General features: G+C 45.4%; 1 protein-coding gene and 1 long non-coding RNA gene across 2 annotated transcripts in view; one reads left to right on the forward strand and one right to left on the reverse strand.

The window, feature by feature from the left end:
* Positions 1-2,387: 2,387 nt before the first annotated feature.
* Positions 2,388-26,851, reverse strand: part of Gldc (glycine dehydrogenase (decarboxylating)) — a gene marked incomplete in the record, with an annotated part of 101,685 nt that continues 77,221 nt past the window's right edge. Inside the window, 9 exon segments of the mRNA XM_005388751.2 lie at positions 2,388-3,080; positions 3,629-3,709; positions 4,129-4,301; positions 7,501-7,596; positions 14,343-14,454; positions 17,601-17,742; positions 19,328-19,440; positions 20,941-21,090; positions 22,538-22,663. Of these exon segments, the coding sequence (XP_005388808.2) occupies positions 2,937-3,080; positions 3,629-3,709; positions 4,129-4,301; positions 7,501-7,596; positions 14,343-14,454; positions 17,601-17,742; positions 19,328-19,440; positions 20,941-21,090; positions 22,538-22,663 (1,137 nt within the window).
* LOC106148982 lies at positions 19,447-20,830 on the forward strand. The gene is made up of 2 exons (XR_001234829.1): positions 19,447-19,836; positions 20,542-20,830. It is a non-coding gene; the product is annotated as an uncharacterized LOC106148982 (long non-coding RNA).

Here is a 26,851-nt window from a genome sequence, read left to right on the forward strand (position 1 = left end):
GTGCTTTTCTAGGAAATAAAAAACGTCATACGCACAAGTATAAAAATACTTTTACTAGTGAGGTTAAAGGACGATGTAACGAACAGATCAGACAACACCAAAATTTCACTTTCACCAGTTCTGAAACCTACAGACATCTTATAGTACCCAAGGAGTTATTTCTTTTAATGTAATTATGCATTTAAAAATTTATAGTTAGAAGGCTGCAGATATAGCTCAGTGGCACAAACACCTGCCTGGCAAGTGCAAGGTCTTGAGTTCTATTCCCAGTACCAGAAAAAAAAAAGAAAATTCTGTAGTTAAGATTCTGTTGAATTCAGAACTAATCATAAAATGCGAATTGAAGACTGCCATACGTTAGCTCGTAAAAGATAGTCTAGTCTTTACTCTGCCCAAAAGGCACGTTCTGTACAGCACTGTACTTAATGTTACTGTATTATGTATCTAAAAATGGGTAAGTGATAAATTTTATAGTATGCCTACTTTAACATAATAAAATATTTTAAAATTTGGGACACATTCTATACAAAGCCATCCAGAGGACCCATCTTCAGGGCTTGGCATTTTTTACACACTGTTAAAAAACTGTACAGTGACACTGGAAATAACTTGTTTCCATGGCAGTGTGCTTCTGTGACATCAGGGGTCATTTCTTTTTTGTTTGTCTTTAGTTCAGGCTGGCTCTGAGCTCACTTTGTAGCCCAGGCTGGCCTCGAATTCTCAACGATCCTCCTGCTTCAGCCTCCCAAGTGCTAGGATTACAGATGTGCACCACGACACCCAGCTAGGGGTCATTTCTTTATTCATTCAATATATTGCTTTTTATTTAACACACACTACGTGGCAAGCCCTGACTCAACATTGGAAATCCAATGACAAATCATATATGGTCCCTGTTTGCAAGGAAATAAGAAATTAACTATTTTTGACTGTTTTCTCTTTTTGCCTCATACACTGAGATGTTGAGGAAGACCTTGTGTAAAACGCTGAATAAACAGGAGCCAGCAAAACAATGGTGGCTGGTGAGCGCTCCAAGGGGAGGATACCGGATACACCAACCGCAGAGGTGGGGAAAAGACTCACACAAGCATTAGGTAAGTACAGTTTGTCCTTCATTAAGTCACTCATGTGCCTCAGTTACCTGCATTTGCCTCTGACACTGGAAGCACCAGCTATGGAAACAGCTTGGGTACTCAGTTTCAAACCTTTAGAAAAACACCGTTCCTTGTTAGCTGTTTCCTTATGCTGGTACTTCCTGAGGAGGCGCTGCTCCATGCCCTGGGGCTGAGCCGGTGTGGAGAGAAAGGTTTCCACCTTAGGGGAAGGGAGGGTCTCCAGGTCTGCAGTTACCATGGCAGCGTGGTAGCTTATGTGGGCTGAAAGGCACTGAGATGGGCACTCCTGGTTAATATTTTGGCTTCTCTTAGGAGCCATGTGATCCGTTCCCCCTGATGTGAAAGTGGAATGTTGTGAGGGTCAAATGAGCTTTTAAACATTCAACACAGTATTTGAGATGTATCTCAATGGGTCATTTATTATGTAAAAAAGGAACCATGGAGCCCATCCCTCCTTGGTTAGTTTAGAGCCGGTCCTATGAACTTTGCAGTGTGAGCATTCGAAGAGCATGCCCACCTGCCGTCCAGCTCACTAGTGTAAAACCTCGTGACACTGAGCAGGAACAAACTGCCACGCGAGGAGCGAAGGATGAGTAGCGCGCAGTAAGAGCACCTCCAACCCTGGCCGTCTCTGGAAGCAGGCTGTTTGTTGCCAGCGTGCTAACTGCCTACCAAAACCCACTCTTCACCCCGAATTAAGAAATCCTTTATTGTGACTGCGGTAGTAGCAGGTCCAAATAAAAGACCCCACCTTACTCATTCAGGAGTGCGGATGTGAACCAATCCGGCCAGTTACAAGTAAACAGAAGTTACTGGGTAGAACTTGTGGGAAAGCATTTCAAAAGAAGCAGAGTTGGGCAGAATCCGCCTTTTCTCTTTCTGCTCTCCTTTTTTTTGTCTAGAAGGGATTTGTGATACCTGGATATGCAGCAGCCATTTCAAGGTATTAGGAATGAAGATTACATGCAAAGAAAGCCCGAACAGCAAGACTACTAAAGAGAACCAGCCCCTGGCTTATTACCTCTGGGCTTACTGTTAAATGAGAGGAGGAAAAATTGCTACTTCACTGAACTCCTGTACTTGGGTTTCACTGCATGCAGCCTACACAGTGACAAGGACTAAAGTGAGCTTCCCTGGTCATACAAGCCATTTTATCCAGTCAAAGGTAAAACTGACAACAAAACAGTGGCTACTGAATGTTCTTGGTGTTCTTCAGTTCCCCTCTGAATCTGGGACATGGTGAGAGTAAAATTATAAAAAAGGAGGGTATTCTTCAAACTGAAGTGTTTTTATTAGAATACTAATAAATGCAAATAAAAAGCCCACACAGAGAAACAAAGGAAATCCCTCAGAAATGCTATTACAGATTAGACAAACTGGGCAGACAAAGAGTTCTTCAGTGTATACAAAATGTAAACATTTGCCCTGGGATGGCACAGTCCATAAGGACTTATTTGGAACAGAAATATGTGTATTAAATTTCTAGTATAGCCTATAAGATCGGCAGACCTGCCACACTGAAAGTTAACATTGCTAGCACACCTGAATAGTCTATGCGGAAAACTAAATAGCTCCTCATCAAGGCAACCTGAACATCAACTGGCATATGTGGAAGCAGAACACTGAAGCATAAGGATCTTCCGGTGATTCGCTGCCACTCACTCCACTCAGTGTATTCACATTTACCCTGACAGAGATTACAGAAATATACAGTACACGAAACCCCTACGTCAGGCAGGGGTGAGAAATGAAATATTTATTGCTTATCAAATGCTTCAGGTAAAGGCATAAAACCAGTTCCTTGAACTTACAGAGAAAAGACTAAGAAGATGCCCTCTTCTGTTCAGAAAATGGGGACTCATAAACTTCCATGGGTGGGCAGGTACAAACCAGGTGCTGATCCCCATATATGTCATCAATCCGGGCAATGGTTGGCCAAAATTTGTTCTCTGGTTTCACAAAGGGCTGGAAAGGACAGAAGATAGGGATGTTGTGGGACAGTCTGCAAATTCTCTCTTCAGGGAAAAGGAGGTTATAAGGATACTCCCACAGCCCAAGATGCCATGAGGGGCTGGGAATGTAGCTCAGCGGCTTAAGCACTTGCCTGGCAAGCCTGAAGTCATGAGTTTGATTCCCCGTACCAAAAAAGAAAAAGATGCCATGAGCTAAATCCACTCTGTCCCCTTCCTCAAAAAAATCTTTTCTGACTCTTGATCCAGTGCCACTCGGACTGCAAAGCCCCTTCCCCACAGCAGAAAGAAGGGACACTCATACTCATCCACCCGCAGGACTCCTGCTCAGTGCTGTCCTCGGTGTACCCAGGCTCGCGTGATTGATCATCTGACTCTGACTTCAGGTCCCCGAAAGCCAGTATCTTTGCGCTGTGTGCCTCACCATGGCCCACGTTTCCCAGTGTCCCACACAGTTTCCATAACGAGAGCAGAGGAGGGGAAGAGGAGGTGCAGTGCACACCAGCGCCATCCCAGGGGCACACTCAGCTTCAGAGAACTTACGAGAGGGAACGCCGCCACCTCTCTGGAATACGGTCGATCCCAGTGGGAAGACGTGACACAGGTCAAGGAGTGTGGAGACATCTGAAACAGACAGGCAACAGGTCAGAGCAGTGCGCTGCCTTCTCCCGCTCCACCTCGGCCATCAAGCTTCTAATCGAAGGCCGGAAAGAGGAAGCAGTCGTCATAGATTCTCTTTACGCTGTAATCTGACTACAGCGCATTAAACATAGGATGGCAGGAACTGTCCAGCTGGATAAAGTCCTTCAGCCTCTGCTCCTTCCTTTAGTGAGCAGTGTACAACTCCTACAATCACAATATGCTACCTGCTGCGATGTGGTTCAGGATGACCGAAACTAATTAATGACTGCATCTTCTCAACAGAACTGTCTCCGTCTAGGCAAGAGCATCATCTTCAGATGAGGGTTCAGGAGCTGCCCGCACAGCGTGCGGACACTTTCTGCCCTGTGGATTGTGCTGAACAAAACATCAGCACTACGCACCTTCAGCGGATTGACCCTGGGGTCGATGCGGCCCTCCTCGATGTCAGCAATCTCTTGCCGAATACTGATCATGGCATCACAGAATCTGTCCAGCTCTGCCTTGTCCTCTGACTCGGTAGGCTCAACCATGAGAGTCCCTGCCACAGGCCAGGACATGGTGGGGGCGTGAAATCCTGCAACATGGGACGAAGAGAAACTTGCCGCACTCACTTCGGCCTCCCGAGATTTGGAGAAAAGTGCTCTCCTTGGATAACTGACACTAAAGCAATCATCAGCTAAATATGCACAAATCCACACACACACTCCCGCAAGAAATGAATACACATCATGTATAAATAGAAAGAATTTATCTCAGCATTGAGCATAGAAGACTTAGGAAATAAGGTAATACCCAACAAAGGGTACTGTTTGAGCAAATTTCAGAGCATACACATACAAATATACGCAACCATTTAAAAGGATATATATTATATGATGGGTTAAATTGGGTAACATTCAAAATGAAGTGAAAACAAGCTACAAATTATCCCATTACTGTAAAACAAGACAAAGCACATGTATGTGCGTATTTTATAAGGGAAAATAATTTTAAGAACACTATACAGTGTTAAGAGGTTACCACTAGAAAACTAGGCTGAGATTTTTGTTTCATGTTTACTGTGTTTTACAATTTTTTGAGGCTGAGATTATGTATCAGTGATACAGTGCATGCTTTGTAACTCATCTGTAAGGCCCAGGGTTCAATCCTCAGCATCAAAATTACAAAGTCTTTTGCAATGATCACATAAATGTACTACTTGTAATCAGGAGAAATAATAATATTTGATATTATTAATCTATCAAAATTTAAATAATGAGGTAACAAATGGAGGCTGGGGTAAGTCTTCACCATCTCATTTCCCCGTTTTATAAATGAGGACACTGAGGCTTGGTCCATATGTGGAAAGTCTTCATCTTTACACTGAACAGAGCCTGAAGGTGTGTCTGTGTTTACAAAAGTTTTAATGTGGGGGCTGGGGATTTAGCTCAGCGGCAAAGTGCCTGCCTGGCAAGCGCAAGGTCATGAGTTCGGTTCCCGGTACCGGAGAAAACAAAACAAAACAAAAAAAAAAACAAAAATGAAAGTTTTAATGTGTACAATGAATTAAGAAGAAATGTGACCAAAGGAGATTTCCTGCTCAAAACAACTTTTTCCCATTGTTTTTTTCTGTGAAACTCTTTTTGATGGTGTTGGGGATCGAACCTAGGGACTTGTACATTTTACCCATGCATTATTCTACCGAGCTGCATCACTAGCCCCTCTATGGAGCTTTGAAAATATAAAAAAAAAACACTTCCCAGGTGGCTATACCTGTCAGTTAATCTTGCCCCAGAGTAAAATGGTTCCCAAATTCCAGAGTGCATCATCATTAGACAGGTGCTTCAGTCATGCTTGCGTGCCTTAAAGATTATCTCTCCAACATTTTATTACGAATTTGTAAACAGATAAATTGAACAGACCACCATATACCCACCACCTTCCACCTAGATTCTACAATGACACTGTCTGTTACTGTATCACATACTTATTCACCTAGATGTGACACTGATGCCGGGGGACCAGGATAGAGCCCGAGTCTTAAAATTCCCAGGAGATTCTGATAATTAGTGTAGAAACCAGTCCCAAGACAGTATGTCAAAATGTTTCTGAGAAGACTCATCCAGGTGCTTTTCTTTCAATGACTAATGTTAAGTTTGTTTCTATTAAAAAAGTTTTAAAAAATTTTTAAAAAGTTTTTTTAAAGTTTGTTTCTATTACTAACAATCTGTTTTTTTTGTTGTTGTTGTTGTTTTGGGTTTTTTTTTGTTTTTTTTTCCGGTACTGGGAATTGACCCCACGACCTTGTGCTTGCCAGGCAGGCGCTGTGCCAGTGAGCTACATCCCCAGCTCCTAATAACTATGTGTTAAACATAGAGATCACCAGGCTTCCTCCCTGAAAATGTGGATTCAGAAGGCGTGGTTAAGACCCAGAACCTATGTTGTCAAGGTCATTAACCCTTCTTACAGTCTCTCATTTACTAACATGTAGGTGCTCAATGCCTACTGTGTACCAGGCAGTTGGACAATTCTGGGCTTTGGATAAGTAAGGAAATCCCTCTGTCAATCATTAAAATAGGGCCCAGGTAGAGACACAGTATGACTTAGCAACAGTGAGTGGTGACTTCAGATACCACCTTTCTCCTAGCCCCTCTTCTCCCTGTCCATGTGGGCTGCAGTTAGGTGTGCGATTCAGGGAACACATTCAAGAATTGAGTGTTTACCTCACTACTCAGCCCTTGGCCAGGAGGGAGGAAAGGCGGGGAGGCGGGAGGGAGAGAGGACGTGAGGCTTACTGTTGGGTTACAAGAAACACCAAGCAGAGATTTTTGAGGTATTTGCTATGTTCATTAATAAAAACTTTCTCTGGATTTCCCATTTATCATCAGTGTTAATTCTGTATTCTGAGATCATTCAGGAGAGGAATGAATCACACTCGGGACTCCCCTTACAGTGAAATACTAAACCTATTCAATTAAAATAATTTTTCACATTCAAGTCACTAAAACTCTGATAGGACTCCACATCCATCCAAAGCCAAATTTCTCCTCAACAGTTGGAGGATTATTGATATTATTTATAATGCCACTAAAAAATGTTATTTTAATGAGGGCTTCATTAAATGAGCACCCACTGATAGATAAAAGGGCCCATGTCTTTCAAAATGCTTCAGAGAAATTTACATTTTCTCTGTGGAAACAATAATGCACCTATCCCTTTATCGCGGGTGAAACAGCCATGCCATGATCAAAGTGATTCTGAAACCCAACGCCACTAACACTTGTGCAGGTCTCCTGCTCTACTTTGGTCCTGCCCCACCAGCTCACCTCTCCATGACTCTGCTTACTAGGAGTGGGATAAGGGTAAGAATTTACCATTAACACAGGCAAAGAAACCATCTTCTTTTGGAATTTAAATTTTAACTATAAAGATTTCTTTTCCTGGCTATGATAGTTTCAAGATGTATACGTTAATATCTTTTGAAAAGCAAGACCAGTGTAGTCATACAGGAAAAAAACTTTCACTATTATTTTAACACGTTCACAAGGGCTATAATTCGTATGTCTCACTGCTGGGTGCTTTGAACCACTGGTGGTAGAAGCTTCCCAATGGGACTGTCGTGCATGTACTAGTGGTGGTTCAAGCTGGCGGGAAGGAGTTAAAGGTTACCGGTATGTCCCCATCTGCCCATGGATCAGTTTCCTGTGTGCCTGCACTTTCATTTACGCTTTCAGGAAGTGGTCCTAGGCGGCAGGAACAGCTGCATGAATGTCAAAGGCTATAAATTCACTTACCATAATCCTGGAGCCTCTTGGCCACATCCACAGCCTCAATATTTGCAGACTTTTTAAAGGGTCTTGTATCCAAAATGAATTCATGAGCCACATAACCTGTTAGAGAATTGTTTCAGCTCAAGATTACCATCATCTTGTTCTTTATTCAAACAAATAATTCAGCTCTTTGTACATAACAAGGAGGACAAAGAAGCTGTAGTCACTTATTAGGTTTATAGTTGGCAATAAAAACATCATTTACTGTATCACATGTGTGTCCGAGTTTAGTTCACGACACCCCCATGAGCCTTTCCATGGCTGATGAGGTGGGAGGCCTTAATGGAACATTCAAGGGAAGTGTATAAAGATGAGACACTTCCCCTCTGACCTCCTTGCGGTAGTTAAACCCATCTTCACAATCTTGACCCTTTTGTACAAAATATTTCTGGACCTAAAGATCCACTGACAGTTTTCAGCAACTTTACTCTCAACATCAAGTAACTGTTTTCTCCGAGTATATGTAAATACATATGAATGTATTAATTTTACATGATTCTCCACAGGAGCTTTTGAGGTTTTGATCTCAGGATGCAGACTAAGATTCAAAATAGGCCCTGTAAACAGTACACCAAAGTGGCAGGGAGTTAGTGAGGCCAAACTCTATGAATCAGTTCACTTTATTCTGACTTGGATACAGATTGCTTCTTTAGGCCTAGGCGGCCTTCTCCCCAGTACAAGCTACTGACCACCTTCCCACCGTCAAGAATAAACCAAAGAAGTCAAACAACATTTCTTGGGATCTCTCAAATTCTATGGTCCACCAACTGGTGAGCTTTCTTTGAGCAAAGGCTTAATCATGACACAGGAGTGTACTGTACTTTTTAACCCACTGACCTGACTTGGCCAATGGTGAATTTATTTACAGGCGAGCAGGAAAGATGCCTTCTCAAGCCTGTAAAGAATAGCCTTGGGCACCAACCACTCTGAAGAGAGCAGAGAGCTGCTCTGCTCCTTGCATAATGAATAAATATAAAATGATTGGCTTCGCTTGAAAATCAAAGTATGAGAGCCCGAGACTGAATACACTTAAACTGCATCTTTTTAAAAGATGGTTTCTAACAATGCCAGGTGATGAACTAGTAAGTAGTATGATTCAAAAGTAGGTTTTATGCATGAGTACGTAAACTCAGAAAAAACGAAGTACCAAAAAAGGACTAACTGACGGACCGAGCAAGGAGAGAAATCACGACCCTGTTAACTATCCATGTTAGCAGTCCAAGCCGGGGGGATATAGCTCAGTGGCATAAGCACAAGGTCCTGAGTTCCATTTCCAGTACAAAAAAAAAAAAAAAGAGCAGTCCTCAATCCCCTGCTACACAACCCCACTTTGGAAGTCCGGCATCGAGGGCTGCCCCTCTCTGAGTCTCTGGATGCCCCCCTGAACACTATGGCAAGGACAGCAGCAAGAAAGGAAACTGAACCTCACTGCTCTGACGGACACGCACTGATGCGCATCCGTGGAGCTGCTCTTGCTGGCAGACGGAAAAAATAGGGTTTCCAAGCAGAGATTCTATAATAGCCGAAAGGCACCACCCAGCCAAAGCCAACCCAGCATAGCTAATACCAAGACCTCATCTGCAGAGGCCAACATCAGAGCCAAGTGGTTTGGGAGCGATCCACTTGAAAAATGAGGTTCAGATGTTATTTTCTAAATCTATACGCTCTTATGTTCAAATGGAACCCAGCGGAATTTCAGTATCACTCTCTTCTCTGTACTTGAGCTCTGAGAAGGGTGAAATTTCAACTTGGTGGCTATCAGAGCCCAGGTTCCTCTTTGTTTACAGCTTTTAGAAGAAAGATACACAAACCTGCCAGGGCAATGGCGGGTCAGGGCAATCTAAAGTAGACATTGCAGGAACATCAGCGCAAGGTTTAATTTTCACTGAGTAGTTGTCTCCATGGAGCCTAACCCATGACGACAGCCGAGGGTAGGAAAAGATACCACGACAAAAGAACACAGAAGAGAGGCGGGAGGCTGGGGTGATGGGAAAACAGAAGTGCCTTGGCTCTCGTTAGAACGCTTCCCCCATCTGTCCCTTGTCTTGTGAGTCTGAAAACAACTTGGGGACGTGCTGTCGAAAAAGAGGGCTTCCCAATATTCTCCTTCCAAGCAGGGACTGGACCTTATTTAGCCTACAACCTCAAAGAGGCTGACTAGGAACACGAAAACTGACTAGGAAATTGTTTTATAAAACCTGGGTGGGCGATCGAAACTCCTTTGAGCTCTCCAGTAATACAAGGACCATGACCAACGGAGTCGCACTGCTGGCCGATTCCCGAGAAGGAGGTTAGGTACCCTGGGCCTCTGGCCTCTGCAGGGTCACTGGGGTGGGATGTGAAGGGTCAGCTTCTGAGGTCCCTGCCCGCTGACAAGCAAGGGCCACCTAGAAACCTCTCCAGGGTCAGTCCTTTGCAGGCAGGATTGGGTTTGTCTCTAAGGTTGTAAAAAAAAAAATGGGCAGGCATATAAGAAACTGAAACACTGACAGAACAGTGCTACACTAGCAAAAATTGACTAATCCTGCTGACAGAATGTCCATGTAGGTGACGCCTCCATGAGGCGGGGAGACCTGGCTTCCGGGGAGATGCGGGCCCAGGCTCTGGGGCTTCTCCACTAAATAAACCACTGTTCTCGATGAATTAAAAAAAAGAATGTCCATGTAGGTCAAAAGGTAGCTGATTCTCCCCAAAAATGAGATACTTGTGAAGTTTTAAAAATCTTTAAAAAGGTTGTCATTACCTGTTAATCTGGCTGTTAATCTGTACGTATGACAATTACCTTCATAAGGACTTATAAATACATTAATCTGATTCAGGTAGAAAAAGAGGGCTGGAGGGGAAGGGGAAGAAAACAGTTGAGATGTGCGTACAGGTACACAATGAATGCAATCAGGAGGTACTGTGCACAGGTACTAATAAAACTTAAAGAAATACTGTCTTCCCTAAGGTCATTCTCTGCTTTCCTCGTCCAAGCAGAGGCTGCTCTACCCCCCAGTTCTCGCCTGTCACTTCCTTGCTTTAAAAAGCAGTAAGCATGGGGCTGGGGGTTTAGCTCAGTGGCATAAGCGCCTGCCTGGCAAGCACAAGGTCCTGAGTTCGATCCCCAGTACCGTAAAGAAAAAAAAAAAGCAGTAAGCCTTGATGGTTTAGCTGGGCTCCCTCTCTCTCAGAAGTGGCTCCTAAAGGCAAGTCTGGAGTTCATTAGAATGATTGCCTCATTGTCATCTGCAATCCCAAAGTCTTATTTGAACTGGTAAACAGGATTAGGATGAATAACAATGTCTAAAAGGGCCATTAGACATTTTAGAATACAATGTGCTTATTGGGAACATTTCTATTTCGGGCCCTCAGGAGGTATGGTGGTGGTGCTTATTTTTTTAGGCCCTAAAACACAAAGTTTGGAATTGTGTAATGAATGTCTTTACCAGGCCAAACACGAGGCGTTTGGGTTTCATGAACTTTGGAATTGGGTAATAAAGTGTGTAATCAACATCTATTTCTCTTTGGGATGAAAAACACTATTTGTTATTTAAGTTTGGGGTAAAATGTCAAAAACAAATGAAAATTTCACCCTGAGCACCAACCACACCCCATTCAGTTTAAATCACTTTTTTTTTGGCTACTGGGGAGGCTTCTGCCTGGAGCCCTATTTTTATTTTTTATTTCGAGACAGGGTCTCCCTAAGTTGCCCAGGCTGTTCTCCAACTTTTGATCTCTCTCCCTCAGCCTCCCAGAATGTCACTCTTAAAGAAATTGTGAACATATTAAAAATCACCAAACTGCACACTTTAAATGCACAAACAGCATGGTATGAGTTCCTAGTTCAATAAAGCTCTCAAATTTAAATATAAGGAAATTTAAAGTATAAAGCCTAAAATACAAAGAATTTAGCAATTAGAGAAAAACTTAAGCCTTGTAAATGAAGGGCAAGATAATTTTTCATCCATCAATCACACATTTTTTAAACCTCTGCTGTTTTTCAGGCTGGCACTGTATTCTCAGTAGACCCTAGTGTGACGGTCACTCTCACATGGTATCAGTGGAAAATAAATTAGGACAAAGTCTGGGAAAAAACTGAGGCCATGTATACCAAGAGCTGCAAGCATTCATATCCCGAGGTAGTAATTTCTCTTCTGTGATAGTAACTTCTCTTCTAAGGATAAAATAAGAAATGTTTTCAAAAATTTAAGTGGACAATTCTCATTGCAGCATTGTTATAATTATAAACCACAGAGAAAAAAAATTAAAGAACTGGTTAAATCACAGGATATCCATACAGTGGAATCAACATAGAAAACATAAAGAATAGTTAATGACATGGAAAAATGCTCATAAGATAATGTTAAAAAACAGGAGTAAAAACATATCTGTATTGATCTCAACTGTATTACAGATAATTATTTTTAGCTGGCTATGTATGATTGATGGAAGCGTGGATCATTTAATTTTTCTTCTTCATGCTTTTTATTTTCCAAATTTTTATGTTTAATAATATACATTACTTTTATAACCAGACAAATAGTTAGCCTAATTCTTAAAGTGAATACACGAGATACATTTTACGGCACAGAAGCTATATTTGAATTAGTAGCTCCAGTAGCGCTTTAATACCCACTTCAGAAGCATTTTATTGTATTGCTTAGAAACATACTGTCCACACTTTCTTTTCTATGCGCTCTAGGGATTCGTGTATGTGTGTGTGTGTGTGCGCGCGCGTGTGCGTGCGTGCGTGTGCGTGCGTGCGTGTGTGTGTGTGAGAATGAGACTGGTACTATGGGCTCGATGTCCTTCTTTTTAAATTTTTAGACAGGGTCTCACTAAACTGCCATGTTTCCCAGTCTGGGTTCGAACTTGCAATCCTCCTGCCTTAGCCTCCCAGAGTGCTGGGATTACAGGCCTCTGCCACCATGCCAGCTTTTGGGGAGCATTTCTAAAAACAACTTTGGGTTATTTAATCTCTCCTGTTTTTTCATTTCGAAACCACCCCTTTGGTTTTATGTTTTTGTTTTGTTTGTGATATCAGAGGCTGAACTCAGGGCCTGAAGCAGGCTGAGGCAAGTGCTCTGCAACTGAACTATACCCCTTTTCAAAAATTGTATTGTATCTTGAGTCAGGGTCTCAAACAAGATGTCCAGACAAACTCATGATCCTGCTGCTTCAGCCTCCCCTGTAGCTGGGATGGCCAGCATGGACCATTACCCCAGCCAGAACCACTTCAGATACATATTGATAAGGCAAGACCGACTTTTAAAGACCACCAATGTAGATGCGCACTTGGCCCGGGCTGGAGAAACCAAGGGCCCAAGGAGGGGCCTTGTGGCCGTTGGCATGATCTGGGCACGATGCTGACCGACTGTTCTCACGACTCCAAACTCAGGTCTCTCTGCAAGCTCACACTCTGGACCCAGGCCACCCTTCCAAAGGTGCAGCTGATCCTTTGTTCCAGACTTCCTCTTTCAGGTGACTTTGTTCACCAACCTAGTACTGTGTCTTCCTTGGCAGCTTGAAATCATATTGCTTTTTCATATGTAAAAGAACACAGACCTGCGTCCCATCAAAGCAGTCCCCACCAGCGTTTACCGCCAAACTTCCCCAAACCACGCACACGTCTCCCTTCTCCTCAACCACTGCCTACTTGTTAGCTTATTTCCATTTCTGCCCGGCATCTGCCTCTCCGTTTTCCCCCAAAACTACCTTCAAACACGACCAAGGGCTTCCTAATTACTGAAATCAAGCATTCTTTTTAAAATCAAATTTGTCAATTACACCTCAAGAAAGCTGGAGAAAAATATAAATGCACAAAACAAAACAAAACTATCCCCTCACTCATTAAAACCTGCCTCTCTTTATCATGGAATACAACACACATTTGTCTGTCCGTGGATGTGATGCTTGTATCCAGATGACCCCCCACCCAAAGCCTCATGTGCTCATAGGTAGGGCTTCTGGGAAGTAACTGGGTCATGAGAATGTGATATGGGACCAGTCCAGTGATGGGTTCATAGCTAGGTGCACGCTGGGAGGTAAAGCCTTGAGGGAAGAGGTGGGTCACTGTGGGCATGGCCTGGATCTGTATCTCTATATCCCTCCTCCTGCCTTGAGTGTGCTGCTTCCTGCCTGCCTGCCATGGACTGTTTCTTCTCTGTGCCGCCGCTCTACCATGCCACCTTGCCTTGGAGTCAGCTGGCTATGGACTAAAACCTCTACAAACTGTGAACCAAAATAAATGGTGGGTATTAGGTATTTTGTTTCAGCAATAAGAAAGTAACTAAAACAGTGGGCTGCAGGTGACAGGCCAAGAGTGGGTGTTGGAGAGATGAAGCAGGCCCAGCTTCCACCCACACCAATCTGGAAGTCTGAGGCAGTGAGACGGCACCAGGAGGGAAGCTGTTCAGTGAAGGGGAACTAGAGGAGAGTAGCTCTCCCCCCGGGGAGGGGAGACCTCAGCAAGGTGGTGGGGCCAGGAGGAAAACAGGAAGGATAAGCAAAGGCTTCTCCAGAGAGAGGAACTGCTGCCTTACTCTTGGACTGCCTCCTCAGCAGCACCTCCTTTTACTGTCACCATCTGCTGGAGGTGTTTCGCTGTCATTTAGCAATACTTTCTTGGGCCCACTTTGTAAGACTTTGCTCTTAAGTTCTGAATTGGGCTCTGTAGACTAAGCTCCTTGTCCGTAATACTGTTAAATACATTGAAGTTGTTCTAAGAGAAGTCTCCCTCCCACTTCACACAACCACATCTTAGTTTGGCCAAAACCAAAACCAAGCCAAGCCCAAGGTGATGGTAATCTAAAGTTGATACTTGCCTCTCGCACCCCTAAAAAGGATCCTGTAGTGTTTTTCTAATCGCTTAGCCATGTAGTTGGCATTTAATATAGCAATTTCTGTGGCCTGCTTAAGGCCCTTGCTTCCCATCATCTGCAACAAAGAGAAAAAGAGCCATCAATCTCTGAACAGGCAGGCCCAGCGGACCGATCCCTAACCACGCACTCCCAGGTAAAGCCCAGCCGAAAGACGATGTCGGCCTACCATAACTCTGGGGACTAAGGATGACTGGAAAAGCCTAAGAAGGCTGCCTGCCAGTGTTCTCTAAACTTGGAAATTTTGGGGTTTGTTCTTTAAACACTAATTTAAATTTTTTTTTATTATAATACTAATGCCTACAATAAGTTAACTTCTGTTTCGGTTATTATATTATCTAAAAGAGAAAAAAGAACTGTTCTCAGCCTGCAAGTGTTTGGGGTCATCTTTGTTTTACTGTGAATGTGAGATATATTGATAACTGCCAGGAAACCCATGGGATCTTGGTCAAACTCTCCACTCAATCAGTTTTGTGTGCACTGCCTTCCTGTGGTCTCCTGTCAGATTCAGTCTTACCCTGTTCTAGCCAACGCCATCGCCAATAGGCGGTGAAGGAGCTCTATAACATTGTTATGACCAGGGTCAACATCTTGATAATGCCCCTTGGAAAAGAAGAAGGCATATGTTTGACTCCTAAATACAATGCTTTGGGGGCTGGGGATTTAGCTCAGCGGCAAAAGCGCCTGCCTGGCAAGCGCAAGGTCGTGAGTTCGGTTCCCGGTACCGGAGAAAAAAACCAAAAATAAATAAATAAATAAATACAATGCTTTGGCTATCACCAACAAAGCTGGGGTCATCTGAACCGAGTCCAACTGGCTAATTCTAAACGTACATTTTCTCACATACAAAAATGACAAAAACGTAATCATGTGTCTTGTTATTTTAAAATAAAGTAGTTTATGTATTAAAGACTTATTTCCTAGCCCCACAATGGTGTTTTACAGTTTTCTTCTCAATGTTTTCTAAAATTTTGGTTAACTTTTCTGAATATTTTGTTTTATTGTGCCAATACTAGTGGAAGATTTTTCTTTCGTTACATTTCCTATGTAAATCTTTTACAGTTTATACAAAACTTGTTCGTGTTTATGTAACAAATCTTCTGACCTTGTTTACTGATTATAATTGAACAACTTAATAAACTGCATTATTGTTTAAAAAAAATTCTACCCTGTTCTGGATTTCTTAAGTCCCTGTGATCATCTTGGGTAGACATCATCACGAGTAAAGAGCTTAATATCAACACTACCAAGTTTCATTGTCTACTTTCTTCCCAAAGAATCTAATACACAATGTAGGATCGATGCATATTAAATACATAATTAATGTAAAGCAAATGAAAGATCACTAAATAAACAACAAAGACACCAACATCCAAAGGAAGAAGTCACATGTTCCCAGACTACTCAAAGAAAGGCTCCTGGAGCAAAAGTTAGAACTGGAATCTTAAAAATGGACAGAATTTGGACAGGCAAAGCAGAAAGGGGTAGCCATTCCAAGTGACAATAGCAAAATCTAAAGCATGGAAGAAGGCAGTTGACTGTCACCTAGGAGTCCTGCCTGGTAGGGCATGGCGGACAGTATCTACATCTTTTAAGACGAGACCCTTCGCTAGCAAGGACTTGGATTTGGTTCAGCCTCTACTGTCTCTCAAACTATTATCAGTCATTTTTGGCCTCAAAGTGCTGATGTCTCAAGCACCACATACACTGAATCGATTTTCTCTGGGAAGAGGCCAAGGTACATGCTAGTAAGAACTGGCAATAAAAGCAACAGGGAGTTGAGAGGGGCTCATGGGCCTCTAGGGTGAGTCTACAGGTCCTACGGGCAGGTCCAAGATACCTCAGAGTAGGGAGAGAAGAGACATGCTAGAGTCCTGAGGATAACTATACCCTGATAAAAGAAAAGGCCCACGGTCAGAGAACTATCTTAAATGCTACTATATTTTGTTTTTTAAGACAGGGTCTTGCTATGTAGTTCAAACTGGCCTCAAACTCACACAGATCCGCCTACCTCAGCCTCCCAAGCGCTGGGATGACAGGCGTGCACCACCACTCCCAGCCTATTTATTTCTTAAACTACAAGTCTGGCTGGTGTTCTAGGCATACAGCCATACCAGCTGTGGGGCGTTTATTTTCTATATGTGAGAAATCATCTTCAACCCAAATATGTCAGTACAAATAAGCAAGATTTACAAAATCTGGAGATCAAAGGGAAATGGAAATTTGATTCTGTTTGCAAAAAAAACCACAGACCTTTCTTCTGTTTTGTTATTTACTATCTGCAAAACAACTTGAGCATTATTTTAAAAAGCAGGTTCTAGTTTCTGAGGCACACAACTGTTGTTTCAGATTCCAAGAAACTTTTCATGAAGAATCATAAATGCCACAGTGTTCGAGAATAACAGCCAGCACCAGAGTCACTGGCATGATCTGCACGGCTGAGTTCTGAGGTTTTGTTTCCCCAGAGCCCGCTTTCCGTTAATGAGGGCCACTGGTTTGGGGAAGCTGCTCTAATCAGCAGCGTAACGAGTGTTCCTGACCATGAGCTTAACAATCCAGGAGGTGGGCAGGCCAGTGCACACAAGAGCCGTATAAAACAAACACTGGCCCTAGTGTTTCTTGGAGGAAGACAAAGGAAGGAAGGCTGTTCTCTGGCAAAGACTAATTACCCCTGAGTACGCAGCGCCACAAGCCTACACAGCAGAGCTTTTGGAAACTACCGCATAAGCAAGTTTCTGCTACTCTTCATCTTACCTCCAGACTGCCAAGAAATACAAAGCCAAGTGAGATGTATTCCTAAAATTTACGCCAGGCTCTCAAAAAAGTGTCATAATTCGTGTGTGGACTCTTTTTACTTGCAAGGGGCTGTCTAAACCCTGCAGGAAACCAAACAGTGTGGCCAGGACATCCATATGACTCATGGAACGTAACTGTGTCTGGAAAAATAATACATCTGACACATCAGTGTCTCTGATGCTAAATGCACTACGAAAACCCAAAGGAAATGGTGTAATGAAGGAGTCGAAACACATCTTAGCTGATCTGTTCAGGCAGGCTTCTTCTGGCCAAGTCCTCAGAAACGTTCACTGAACTACACCTCAGATGGTGCGCTTGTTCGCTTGTATCCCAAGAAGGCGGGCAGCAGCCTCAGTCCCCACCCACACGTCCCGTCCCGCGCTCTCCCACGCACCTCTCGGCTCTCACCTTAATATAAGCCCATGAAATGGGCAGGATGGAGCTGGAGCCCCACGGGGCTGCGCTGACGGTCCCCACAGGCCAGGTGCCCTCAGGCGACTTCACAGAAATGATGGGATGACTGGGCAGAAACGGGGCAAGATGCTTCTTCCTGTATGTTTTTTAAAGCACGTTTTCAGAAGATATGAAAAGATCCTGGCAAATCAAACAGGCAAGGTGTGGGCACTCGCAGGAAGCCCTGTTCGAAGCAGAGATACTTTGACCGAGAAGAGGGTCCTTCTTCATTCCTCCTCCACCAGCCCCCGGCACCCCGCAGCTGTCCAAAGCTATGGCAGAGGATTTGGTGCAGACAGGCGGCCATGGGGAGCACGGAGCCAGGAGCTCACCGCGACGTGGGGATGCCCCAGCCCAGCCCCACACTTCTGCCGCCCGGCGCTCACGCCACACCCTCCCAAGGTATCTGCGGGGATCTCCCCGCAGGTATCTCCCCAGGGGGCTGCGCCTTGGAGCCCATACTGAGGTATCTCCCCAGGGGGCTGCGCCTTGGAGCCCATACTGAGCACCATCCGCCCCCTGGCCTCAGCTGAGGCACTGGGGCTCCCCGTTTACTACAGACCAGGCAGAGAAAAGCAGGAAAGCCAGGCTCCCAGCAATCCTGAAAAGTGGCTCCTCAGGCACATTTTTGGAAGGCTGCAGACCTGGAAAAGGCCACGCTCCTACACTGACAGCTAATATTCCTTCCATCTTTCTTTCTTTTATTTTATGCACTATGCAGTCCAGGCTGGCCTTGAACTCACTTTGTAGCCCAGGCTGGGCCCAAACTCCCAGCAGCCCTCCTCTCTCATCTTCCCGAGTGCTGGGATTCCAGGCGTGCGCCACCACGCCCTGCCTCCTTCCATCTTTTTTTTGTGTGTGTGGGGGGGGTGTACTAGAAATTGAACACACACCCTCATGCTGCACCACTGAGCTAAGTCCCTCGCCCCTCTATCTTATTTTGACTTCATCAAATTAGTAAGATTAGTTTCCTCCATACTAATCTCAGACGTAATAAATGCAGGCTATACAGTGTTCCATGTCTTTCATGCAATTCATAGTCAATATAACCATCAGCTGAGAAGGAAGAAGGAAGGAAAGAGGAGAGGAAGGGAGGGAGGAGAGGAGGAGAGGGTAGGCAGGAGGGAGGGAGAGAAATGGGAAGAGAGACGGAGGGCAGGACGGAAGGGGAGGAGACGAAAGGTATTTTGGAAATCTAGGTTCAAGTCTGAAAGACACTTTCAGGTGCCAGTATTTCGGTTCTGATCCCTAATTCTCAAGTTTCCTATTAATTAGCTTTTCTTTCTCTTTTTTTTTTTTTGAGAGAAGGTCTTGCTATGTAGTTCAGGCTGGCCTTGAACTTACAGCAATCCTCCTGCCTCAGCCTCCTGAACGCTGGGATTACAGCTGTGTGCCACCACGCCCAGCACTAATTACTATTTTAGTAAACTTGCTCTGTGTATTCATGACTGGGAACTCAGTGAGGCTCATCAAACACCATGGTGTTTAGCCCCAGGGTGACTAAAATATAATTATACTAACCTTTGGATGTACCCTAAAACCAGCCTTTCACTGCTCTATATCCAGCCCCGACAGGGACACTACTTGGGAAGGTGACACCTGAAGACCCTGCCAGGAAAAAGAGCAAATCTGGGGCCACTCTGGCTCCACAGCTGTCCTGAGACCCGCGGCACAGCACTCACACTCCGATAGGCCCCATGCCAGGGCCCCCGCCTCCGTGAGGGATGCAGAAGGTCTTGTGAAGATTTAGGTGCGAGACATCAGAACCAAAGTCTCCCGGACGACAAATTCCCACCTAAAGGGAAAGAGCCACAAGTCAGCATCAGGAGTTCGGCAGCGCCCCGGGGCAGAGGCTGCCAACGTCTGGTGCAGCCTCTGCTCCCAGAGGAAAGTCGGCTCAGGCCACATCCGACGTGTCTGCAGAAACCTTCCCCTCTCCGGCCAGGTCTGCAGTCAAACCTGGCATCCCGTAGGCAGGGTGGCTGCGGTTTCCAGAGAAACAGCAACTGATCATTTAGCTCAATTTAGATTTAAAAGTATAGATCTGAACATGCAGTCTACCCCTAATTATCCAACCCAAGGGGAGGGAAAGGAAGCCTCACTAACCCAGCAAAGGACAACACCTTCTTGCAACTGAAATAGACGACTTCTACTCCAGCAGTTCTACCGCCCCCTGCATGCTCAGCTCTAGGTATTTTTTGTTTTGTTTTGTTTTTGTTTCTTGAGAGAGGGTCTTGTTATATAGCCCAGGCTGGCCTAGAACTCACGGCGATCCTCCTGCCTCAGCCTCCTAAGTGCTGGGACTACAGGTGTGCACCACCAGGGTACAGCAATGAGCTCTAGGTATCGTGTGTGTTACCAAATGGCCCTTACGTGCACACAGACATAAGAGCCCAGAGGGGCGTCGGAGAGGATGCTCAACTGGGGGAAGTGGGGTGAGTGCCGTTTTCCTGAGATGATCCAGACACCAGCCATGACATCCAACTGGTGTTAACCACTTCAGCTCTAGCTAATTTGATTTAGACAGGGACATACTCGCTTTATGCTATGAAGCAGAAGACAATCCCTAGACTACACTTATAACAGTAGCAAAGCAAAGCAGAGTCTTTTAACCATTTGGTGCAAAGAAAGGAACAGAAAACAAAGAAAAGAAAAAGGAAGGAAGGGAGCGAGGGAGCGTGGGAGGAGGGGAGGAGGGGAGGAGGGAAGGAGGAGAGCAGGGGAGAGGACAGAAGTGGGAGGCAGGCAGGCACCAGGACGTAGAGATACCGTTCCAAGAGACTGTAACGCCCCTCCCCTCCAGTGGCTCCCAAGAGCATTTCCTGGGAGGTTCATGTTACACACATGCTCTGTCCCAAGTAGTGAGGTTCAGACCCCTTGGGCTGCTATTTCACAGCTGACAAATGAAACCAGCCACAGCCGTTTGTCGAAGGCCATAGAAGATCAGCAACCACCAGTGGCCACAGGTTTCGCCTGAACTCCAGCCAGGGAGCTGGAGGACCTTCTCGCCTGTAGGACCCCCGGGGGACGGCACACCCTGACCATCCACGGACACTCAGCTCACCTCTGCTTCCTTTCCACCTTCTCTGCCTCCTACCTAGCAGCCCCCTTACCTCTTGTAACTCCAGTGGCACCGGGGTGCTTTGTGGAAGTTGTCAATAAAGAAAAGCAGTCTCGGTCCCTAATTCAGAATCATGTTTTAAAAGGGCTCTCAAGAAGCTGAGGGTGAGGCTTGGAATTTCTAAGAAATCTCTTTCTCAGTAGCAACTATGGGAGCCCCTCTCAGGGTCCCTACCTGCGCGTTCATATTCGCCCCGTCGAGGTACACCTGTCCTCCGTGTTGGTGGATCAGGGCGCACACCTCACTGATGTTCTCCTCAAACACGCCATTGGTTGAGGGGTAAGTGATCATGATAGCTGCCAGGTTCTCCTTGTGTTTATCAACCTGCGGAGAAGGCAAGAGGGGGCACAAAGAAGGGCCTTCTTTTCACGACTCACCCGTTTTCTTTGGAAGGAGTAAGAAAGTCTTGGCCCCGTCTCCAAGTACAAGGACAATAGCCACTCCCTTCCTCACAGATCATTACCAAGAAGCTGCAAGAGCCCGTCAGGCCACAGCTCTACGGTAAAGACCCAAAAAACAGTTTGGAAGATTTTAGGACATTCCGGGCCCACCTTGCTAAGGTAGTTTCCCCTGAAGTCATTCAAATAATGAGTCCAGGCTTATTCTTGGTTTTGACACATCTAGTCTCACAGTTACTCTCTTATTTTGCCCAACCCTTCCCTAACCCCTTTCCTCCACATTCTCCTCAAATGAGATGCTCTGTAAGAAGTCTTACTGTTCTGATACGCACATGCTTCACTTTTCCTTTTGCAGCAGGCACGCATGTTACATAATACGCAAGTGTACGTTATGACCAGGCTCGCTCCTGGTTTTGCTGCTGGTTTCTGTGTTTTAGTTTAGTGTTTCCCCCACTCCCCTTGGCCAGCAAATCAGACCAGGGGCATTTGGAAATGTAGAATAAAGTCATATCCTATATTGCAACGACTTTGTAAATACCGGCCCAGAATATTTGTCGGGGAAAAAAAGCCCAAATCGTTGGCAATGGGAAGAGTGGCGAGTAGCTGGAAGGCAGAAGAGCAGCCTTGTGTATTTCCAGCTTCCCTTTGAAGACAGATGAGATTCCCAGTCTCCATGCTTAATAACCCTAACAAAATCACATTGCTATTCCACCGATTTCCTTCCCTCTTACGATGCAGCCTCCCGTCCACTGGTGGAAAGCAGATACGGTTGCTAAGCAACCTCTTCCTGGAGGTTGGGAGGTTGGGAGTGGGGGTTGCTGTGGAGGAAACGGAGAAACGCTGCCTGGAACTCAACGAGGTGTGGCCGGGACAGATGAAATCATGTGCACAGTCTGTACTTGTGTTTCCATGCCCAGCACTGCGGTGGGTAACTGTGACCACCAGCCCGATTATTAATGGGGGGAAGGGTGGGCAAAGCTAAGAAGTCTGTACGGAAAGAGGCATGCCGGTCCTGCAGGAAGCACTCTTACTATCTCCATGAATAATTCATCCAGTATCTTGCACACAGCCGTGAATTATGGGGCAAGGATTTCGGTTCCAGTTTAACAGATATTTTCCCAGCTGCTGAAGTTGAAGGGCAGGGAGTAGGCATGGTCACTTTTACTGGGGACCAAAAGCGTGATTTTTTTTTTTTTCTGATAGTCTGTTTGTTTCCCAATTTCATACCATTTCTCCCCAGACCTGTTCAAAGGAAGAACTGCGGTGCTTTCGTTAGAACGCAGGGAAGGCAACGCTTCAGTCCGCCTGGTCCCCACCCTGCATCACCCCTTCCCAGCCCAGACCTCGCCCCGCTGCTGGGGCCCAGGGAGTACCATGGCCTTGAGGTGGGCGGCATCGATGTTTCCGTATTTATCCACCTCCACGGGCTGAATCTTCATGCCCGCCATGTGGGCACTTGCAGGGTTGGTCCCGTGTGCTGATTTGGGAATGAGGCAAACCTGGAGAACACAAAGAAGAATGCCAAGGAAGGAGAAACGACAGCCTAGAAATGACAGGAAGTCCCACAGCACACAGAGGCCCCATGTGCTTTTATTTAAGCTGATAATGGCTGCTTTAAAAGCTGCTATAATGTAATGACAATTACAGTTGTTGCAAGACAAAGTCCAAAAAGGAATATCCACTAGAATCCCAATATTATTCCCTACCGATATCCAGAATGTATTCTTTCACCCCAGCACAGTAAAAGCAAACTGTATTATTCTAACCTTGTCTCAGTTATGACATAGAAACCACCTTTTTTTTTTGAGACAAGGTCTTACTATATAGTCCACACTGGCCTTGAACTCGCCTACATAGCCCAGGCTGGCCTCAAACTCTCGGTGATCCTCCTGCCTCAGCCTCTCCAGTGTTGAGCTTACAGGTGTGTACCACACCCAGCCCCTTTTAGTTTTTAACAAGAGATTTGAGGTAAACTCTAGGACTCAAAAATACTCACATCACACCTTCTGTGTTCCTCTTGGCTTATCCAGGACAGAAAATGAGTTATCTAGCACCCGCTAGTGTCAATACAGCAATTATGTCAGTATTTATTGGATGTTTACTCTGCAGTGAATGGTTAGGTGCCATGAGAATCATCAACTAAGCATGAAAGTACCCCCAGGAGTATCTCCAATAGAAAGTAACCCCAGTACAAATAACAAGAAGATATTTATCCAAAATATCATCCTCCTCTGTTTTTATCCTAGAACCAATATTGCAAGCCCCCTTGTTTTTCTTTTGTTTTTGCTTTTGTTGTTTTCTGGTACCGGGAATCAAACTCATGACCTTGCACTTGCCAGGCAGGTGCTGTGCCGCTGAGCTAAATCCCCAGTCTCCTTGTTTTTCTTTTTTGTTTTTTGAGACAGGGTCTCACTCTGTAGCCCAGGCTGGCCTTGAACTCACAATGACCCTCCTGCCTCATCCTCCCAAGTGCTGGGATTACAGGTGTGCACCACCACGCCCAGCCTGCAAGCCTGGTGAAGAGAAATGGATGGATGTTATAAAAAATGGGTTTACGAAGGGAAAACTTAGCTGCCACCTGTTTCCTCAAAAGCAACAAAGTAGTCTCCTTATGAAAGCCACAGGTGAATAAAATGCAAGCTTTAACCTAAGGCAAAACGGGATCACTGTCATTATTCTGCTGACAGAAGGTTGTGCTCCTTTCAAATGGCTGATGGTCCTATGCTGTGCTGTCCTCAAATCCTTTTTTTTTTTTGGTCAAATGCTTTTTTGTAGTTAAGGTTTTTTTCTGTCATTTCTAGGGCCAAAGCTGGGGTCTCTGTCCCCTCTCCCAAGTACTTTTCTTCTACAAGGGAATCACGGCATGAAAGAATCTCTTCAGGGCAGGGTATGGACAAAGGAAGGGAAAAGGAATACTAAGAAGAAATACACAATTTCCATAAAAAGCCAAAATGAAGGATTCATACTGAGGAAATTCTGCTGAAGCAAAACTATCCCAGCAGCAATGGTAGCCATCCCGAGGCGGCCGAATGGGGCACCCAGAGAGGGGTACACTGTGATCCTTGGAACCCGTGGGCTCTGCCGTGTATAGCAGAAGGGACTTTGCAGATGTGAAGTTCAACAAGGACACTGAGACAAGAAAACTATTCTCAGGCCCAAAATATAGTAGGAACTGTGTATCAGAAGGAGGCAGGAGAGATTCAATGAGAGGAAAGGGATGCGTGCAGCATGCCTATAATCCCAGCATTCTGGGAGGCTGAGGCAGGAGGACTGTAAAGTCAAGCCCAGCTTGGGTAACTTAGCAAGACCCTGTCTCAAAATTTTGAAAAAAAATTTTTTAAAGGGGCTGGGGATACAACTCAGTGTGAAGGCCCTGGGTACGGGGAGGATGTGATGACTTCAGCAGGACGCTGGCGTGGTGACAGGAAGGGGGTGCGAGCCCAGAAAGGCAGGTAGCCTCTAGGTATGAGGAAAGGAAAGAGGTCACTAGATGTTCCACGAGGAACCAGTTCTGCCAATAACCAGCCAAGAAAAACCAACTGCAGATTTCTGGCTTCTGGAAGAAAATAAATAAATGTGTGCACCTTAAATCACCAAGCTGATAGTAATTTGTTATGGCAGCCATAAAAAACTAGTACCCTGAGAGAAAGTGTAGCCGAAGCCATGCACAGTGGTGCGTGCCTGCAATCCCAGCACTCTGGGAGCCTGAAGCAGGAAGATCGAGAGTTCCAGGCTAGCCTGGGCAACTCAGCAAGGCACTGTCTTAAAACAGGGGCTGGGATGCAGCTCAGTGGAGAGGGCCGCCCCCAAAAAAGAGTAGCAGAAAGAGAACAACTCTCCGTGGGATTTTCTAGGTGGATTTTACAATGCTAATCTTTCCTCACTTTAAATTCAGAGTTACAAAGGACCTGAAATTAACAGGAACCAGATTTAACATTCCGGTTTATCCAAAGTGTACCCAGCTTTTGCCCATTTAGGTGCCTGCAGGGTTTCCTCACGCCCTGTGGAGGCCAGAGGAGGACTGGCATGGGTTGTCCTCAAAGATCTGCCGGGTGAGGAAAGGATTAGGGGGTGTGCCCCTGTGCGGAGGAGGTGCTATTTACCATGGAAAATCCAACACTCAAGGACGCTGCTTTGCCTCAGGCAGCTGGGAAGAGAAAAACATTCCCACATCTAAAAGTGCATCTGGGGAGAGGGCTGGGTGTTCTCCCTTTTTATAGGAAACTCAGTCTCTGATCAGAAAAGTGAGCTGATTCGTCTAGCAAATTGAGATATTAATTATAACACATTTAGGACACATAGTAATTGCTATAAAGTCTTTGTTAGATAGATCTCTATTTTCCCCAATTATACTGGTAAATCAAGAATTTGGGCGTTCCATTTTCGGAGCCTCTGAAATTTAACCCTGAGAGCAAATGTGAGTGTAACTTCCAAAAGCAGCCTGAAAGAAAAGCAGCACGAGGAACCCAGGCGGTTCTGCAGCGTGTGATTCCCCCCACTTCCTTTGAAAACAGGATATACTTTACTGGATTCCATCAGAGTCTATTGTGTGGGAACAGCTGCCTCCGACATCACTGGTGTGGAAAAATCTTCCCCGATTATTTTGAATAAATCACTCTCTTCTTCTCTGGCTAGAAAAATCTGCTTTAATTAAAATCTTTGATTCAGAAGGACGCCAACACTTCCAGGCTCATGAGTTTCGTACTCCTCACAGCGCGGGGGCAGCGTGGTCTTCCAGCTTCTCCCCAGCCCGGAAGTGCAGCGGCACGCTCCCTTGCAACCTTCAAGACAAAGCGGCCCTTAAACTCTTCAATGACAGCAACAGGGACAATGGCTCCACGGAAGACATCACACGTGAAGGTACCAGGAGAAGGGAAGGCCAGAAAACACCGCGAGGGGGAACAGGAGCCAGAGAGAATCACTGCGTACGGAAGGCACTGCCCAGACAAATCCCAAAACTGTCATTGTCCTTGACCTTTCTGGCTTGGTCCCCAACTCCTGCTCCTTCAGTTACCTCCTCAGGTCAGAAGGGGGAGCTGGAGCTGGAAAATACTGGGCTGAGGGGTCATGACAGGCGGAAGGAACCTGGGCTGCAGCTGCCCTGTTGTCATCAGTCAGTCGGGGGCCTGCGGTAAGCACTGCCGACAGGGATCCGGCAGCCTCTCTGCCAGGCAAAGGGAGCCTGGATGTTCAAGCCGGACCCCGGCACCCCTGTGCCGACAGTGGGTAACAACAAGGAGCCTCCCGGGCAGCCTCAGTGTTTGGGAACCCTGAGGGAAAAATGGAAAAGGGGCTGCCGGCGTCCTCACAGCACAACCGGGGCTCCGCATTTCCCTTATGGTTCTCTGAGCGTGCTAAGTGTTGAGTCCCAAGAGGACACACGGTTTGAAACCAACCTCACCTCTGAAAGCTAAGCATTCAAAGCGTTCCACAGTCTACTAAATTCATGAATGTCTTGTTTTTCAAAGGTCTTTAGAAACTAGTTCTCGCTGGGTGTGGTGGTGCATGCCTGTAACCCCAGCACTTGGGAAGCTGAGGCAGGAGGGTTACCACTAGTGCAATGCCAGCCTGGGCTACATAGCGAGTTCAAGGCCAGCCTGAATTACAGAGTGAGACTGTGATGGATTCACAACGGGGAGTCAATTTGTAACACTCAGCCGAACTGAACCAGTGCGGTGCTGGGTGTG

This window comes from Chinchilla lanigera, unplaced genomic scaffold, assembly GCF_000276665.1.
Source record: "Chinchilla lanigera isolate Chin_1 unplaced genomic scaffold, ChiLan1.0 scaffold00033, whole genome shotgun sequence".
NCBI lineage: Eukaryota > Metazoa > Chordata > Mammalia > Rodentia > Chinchillidae > Chinchilla > Chinchilla lanigera.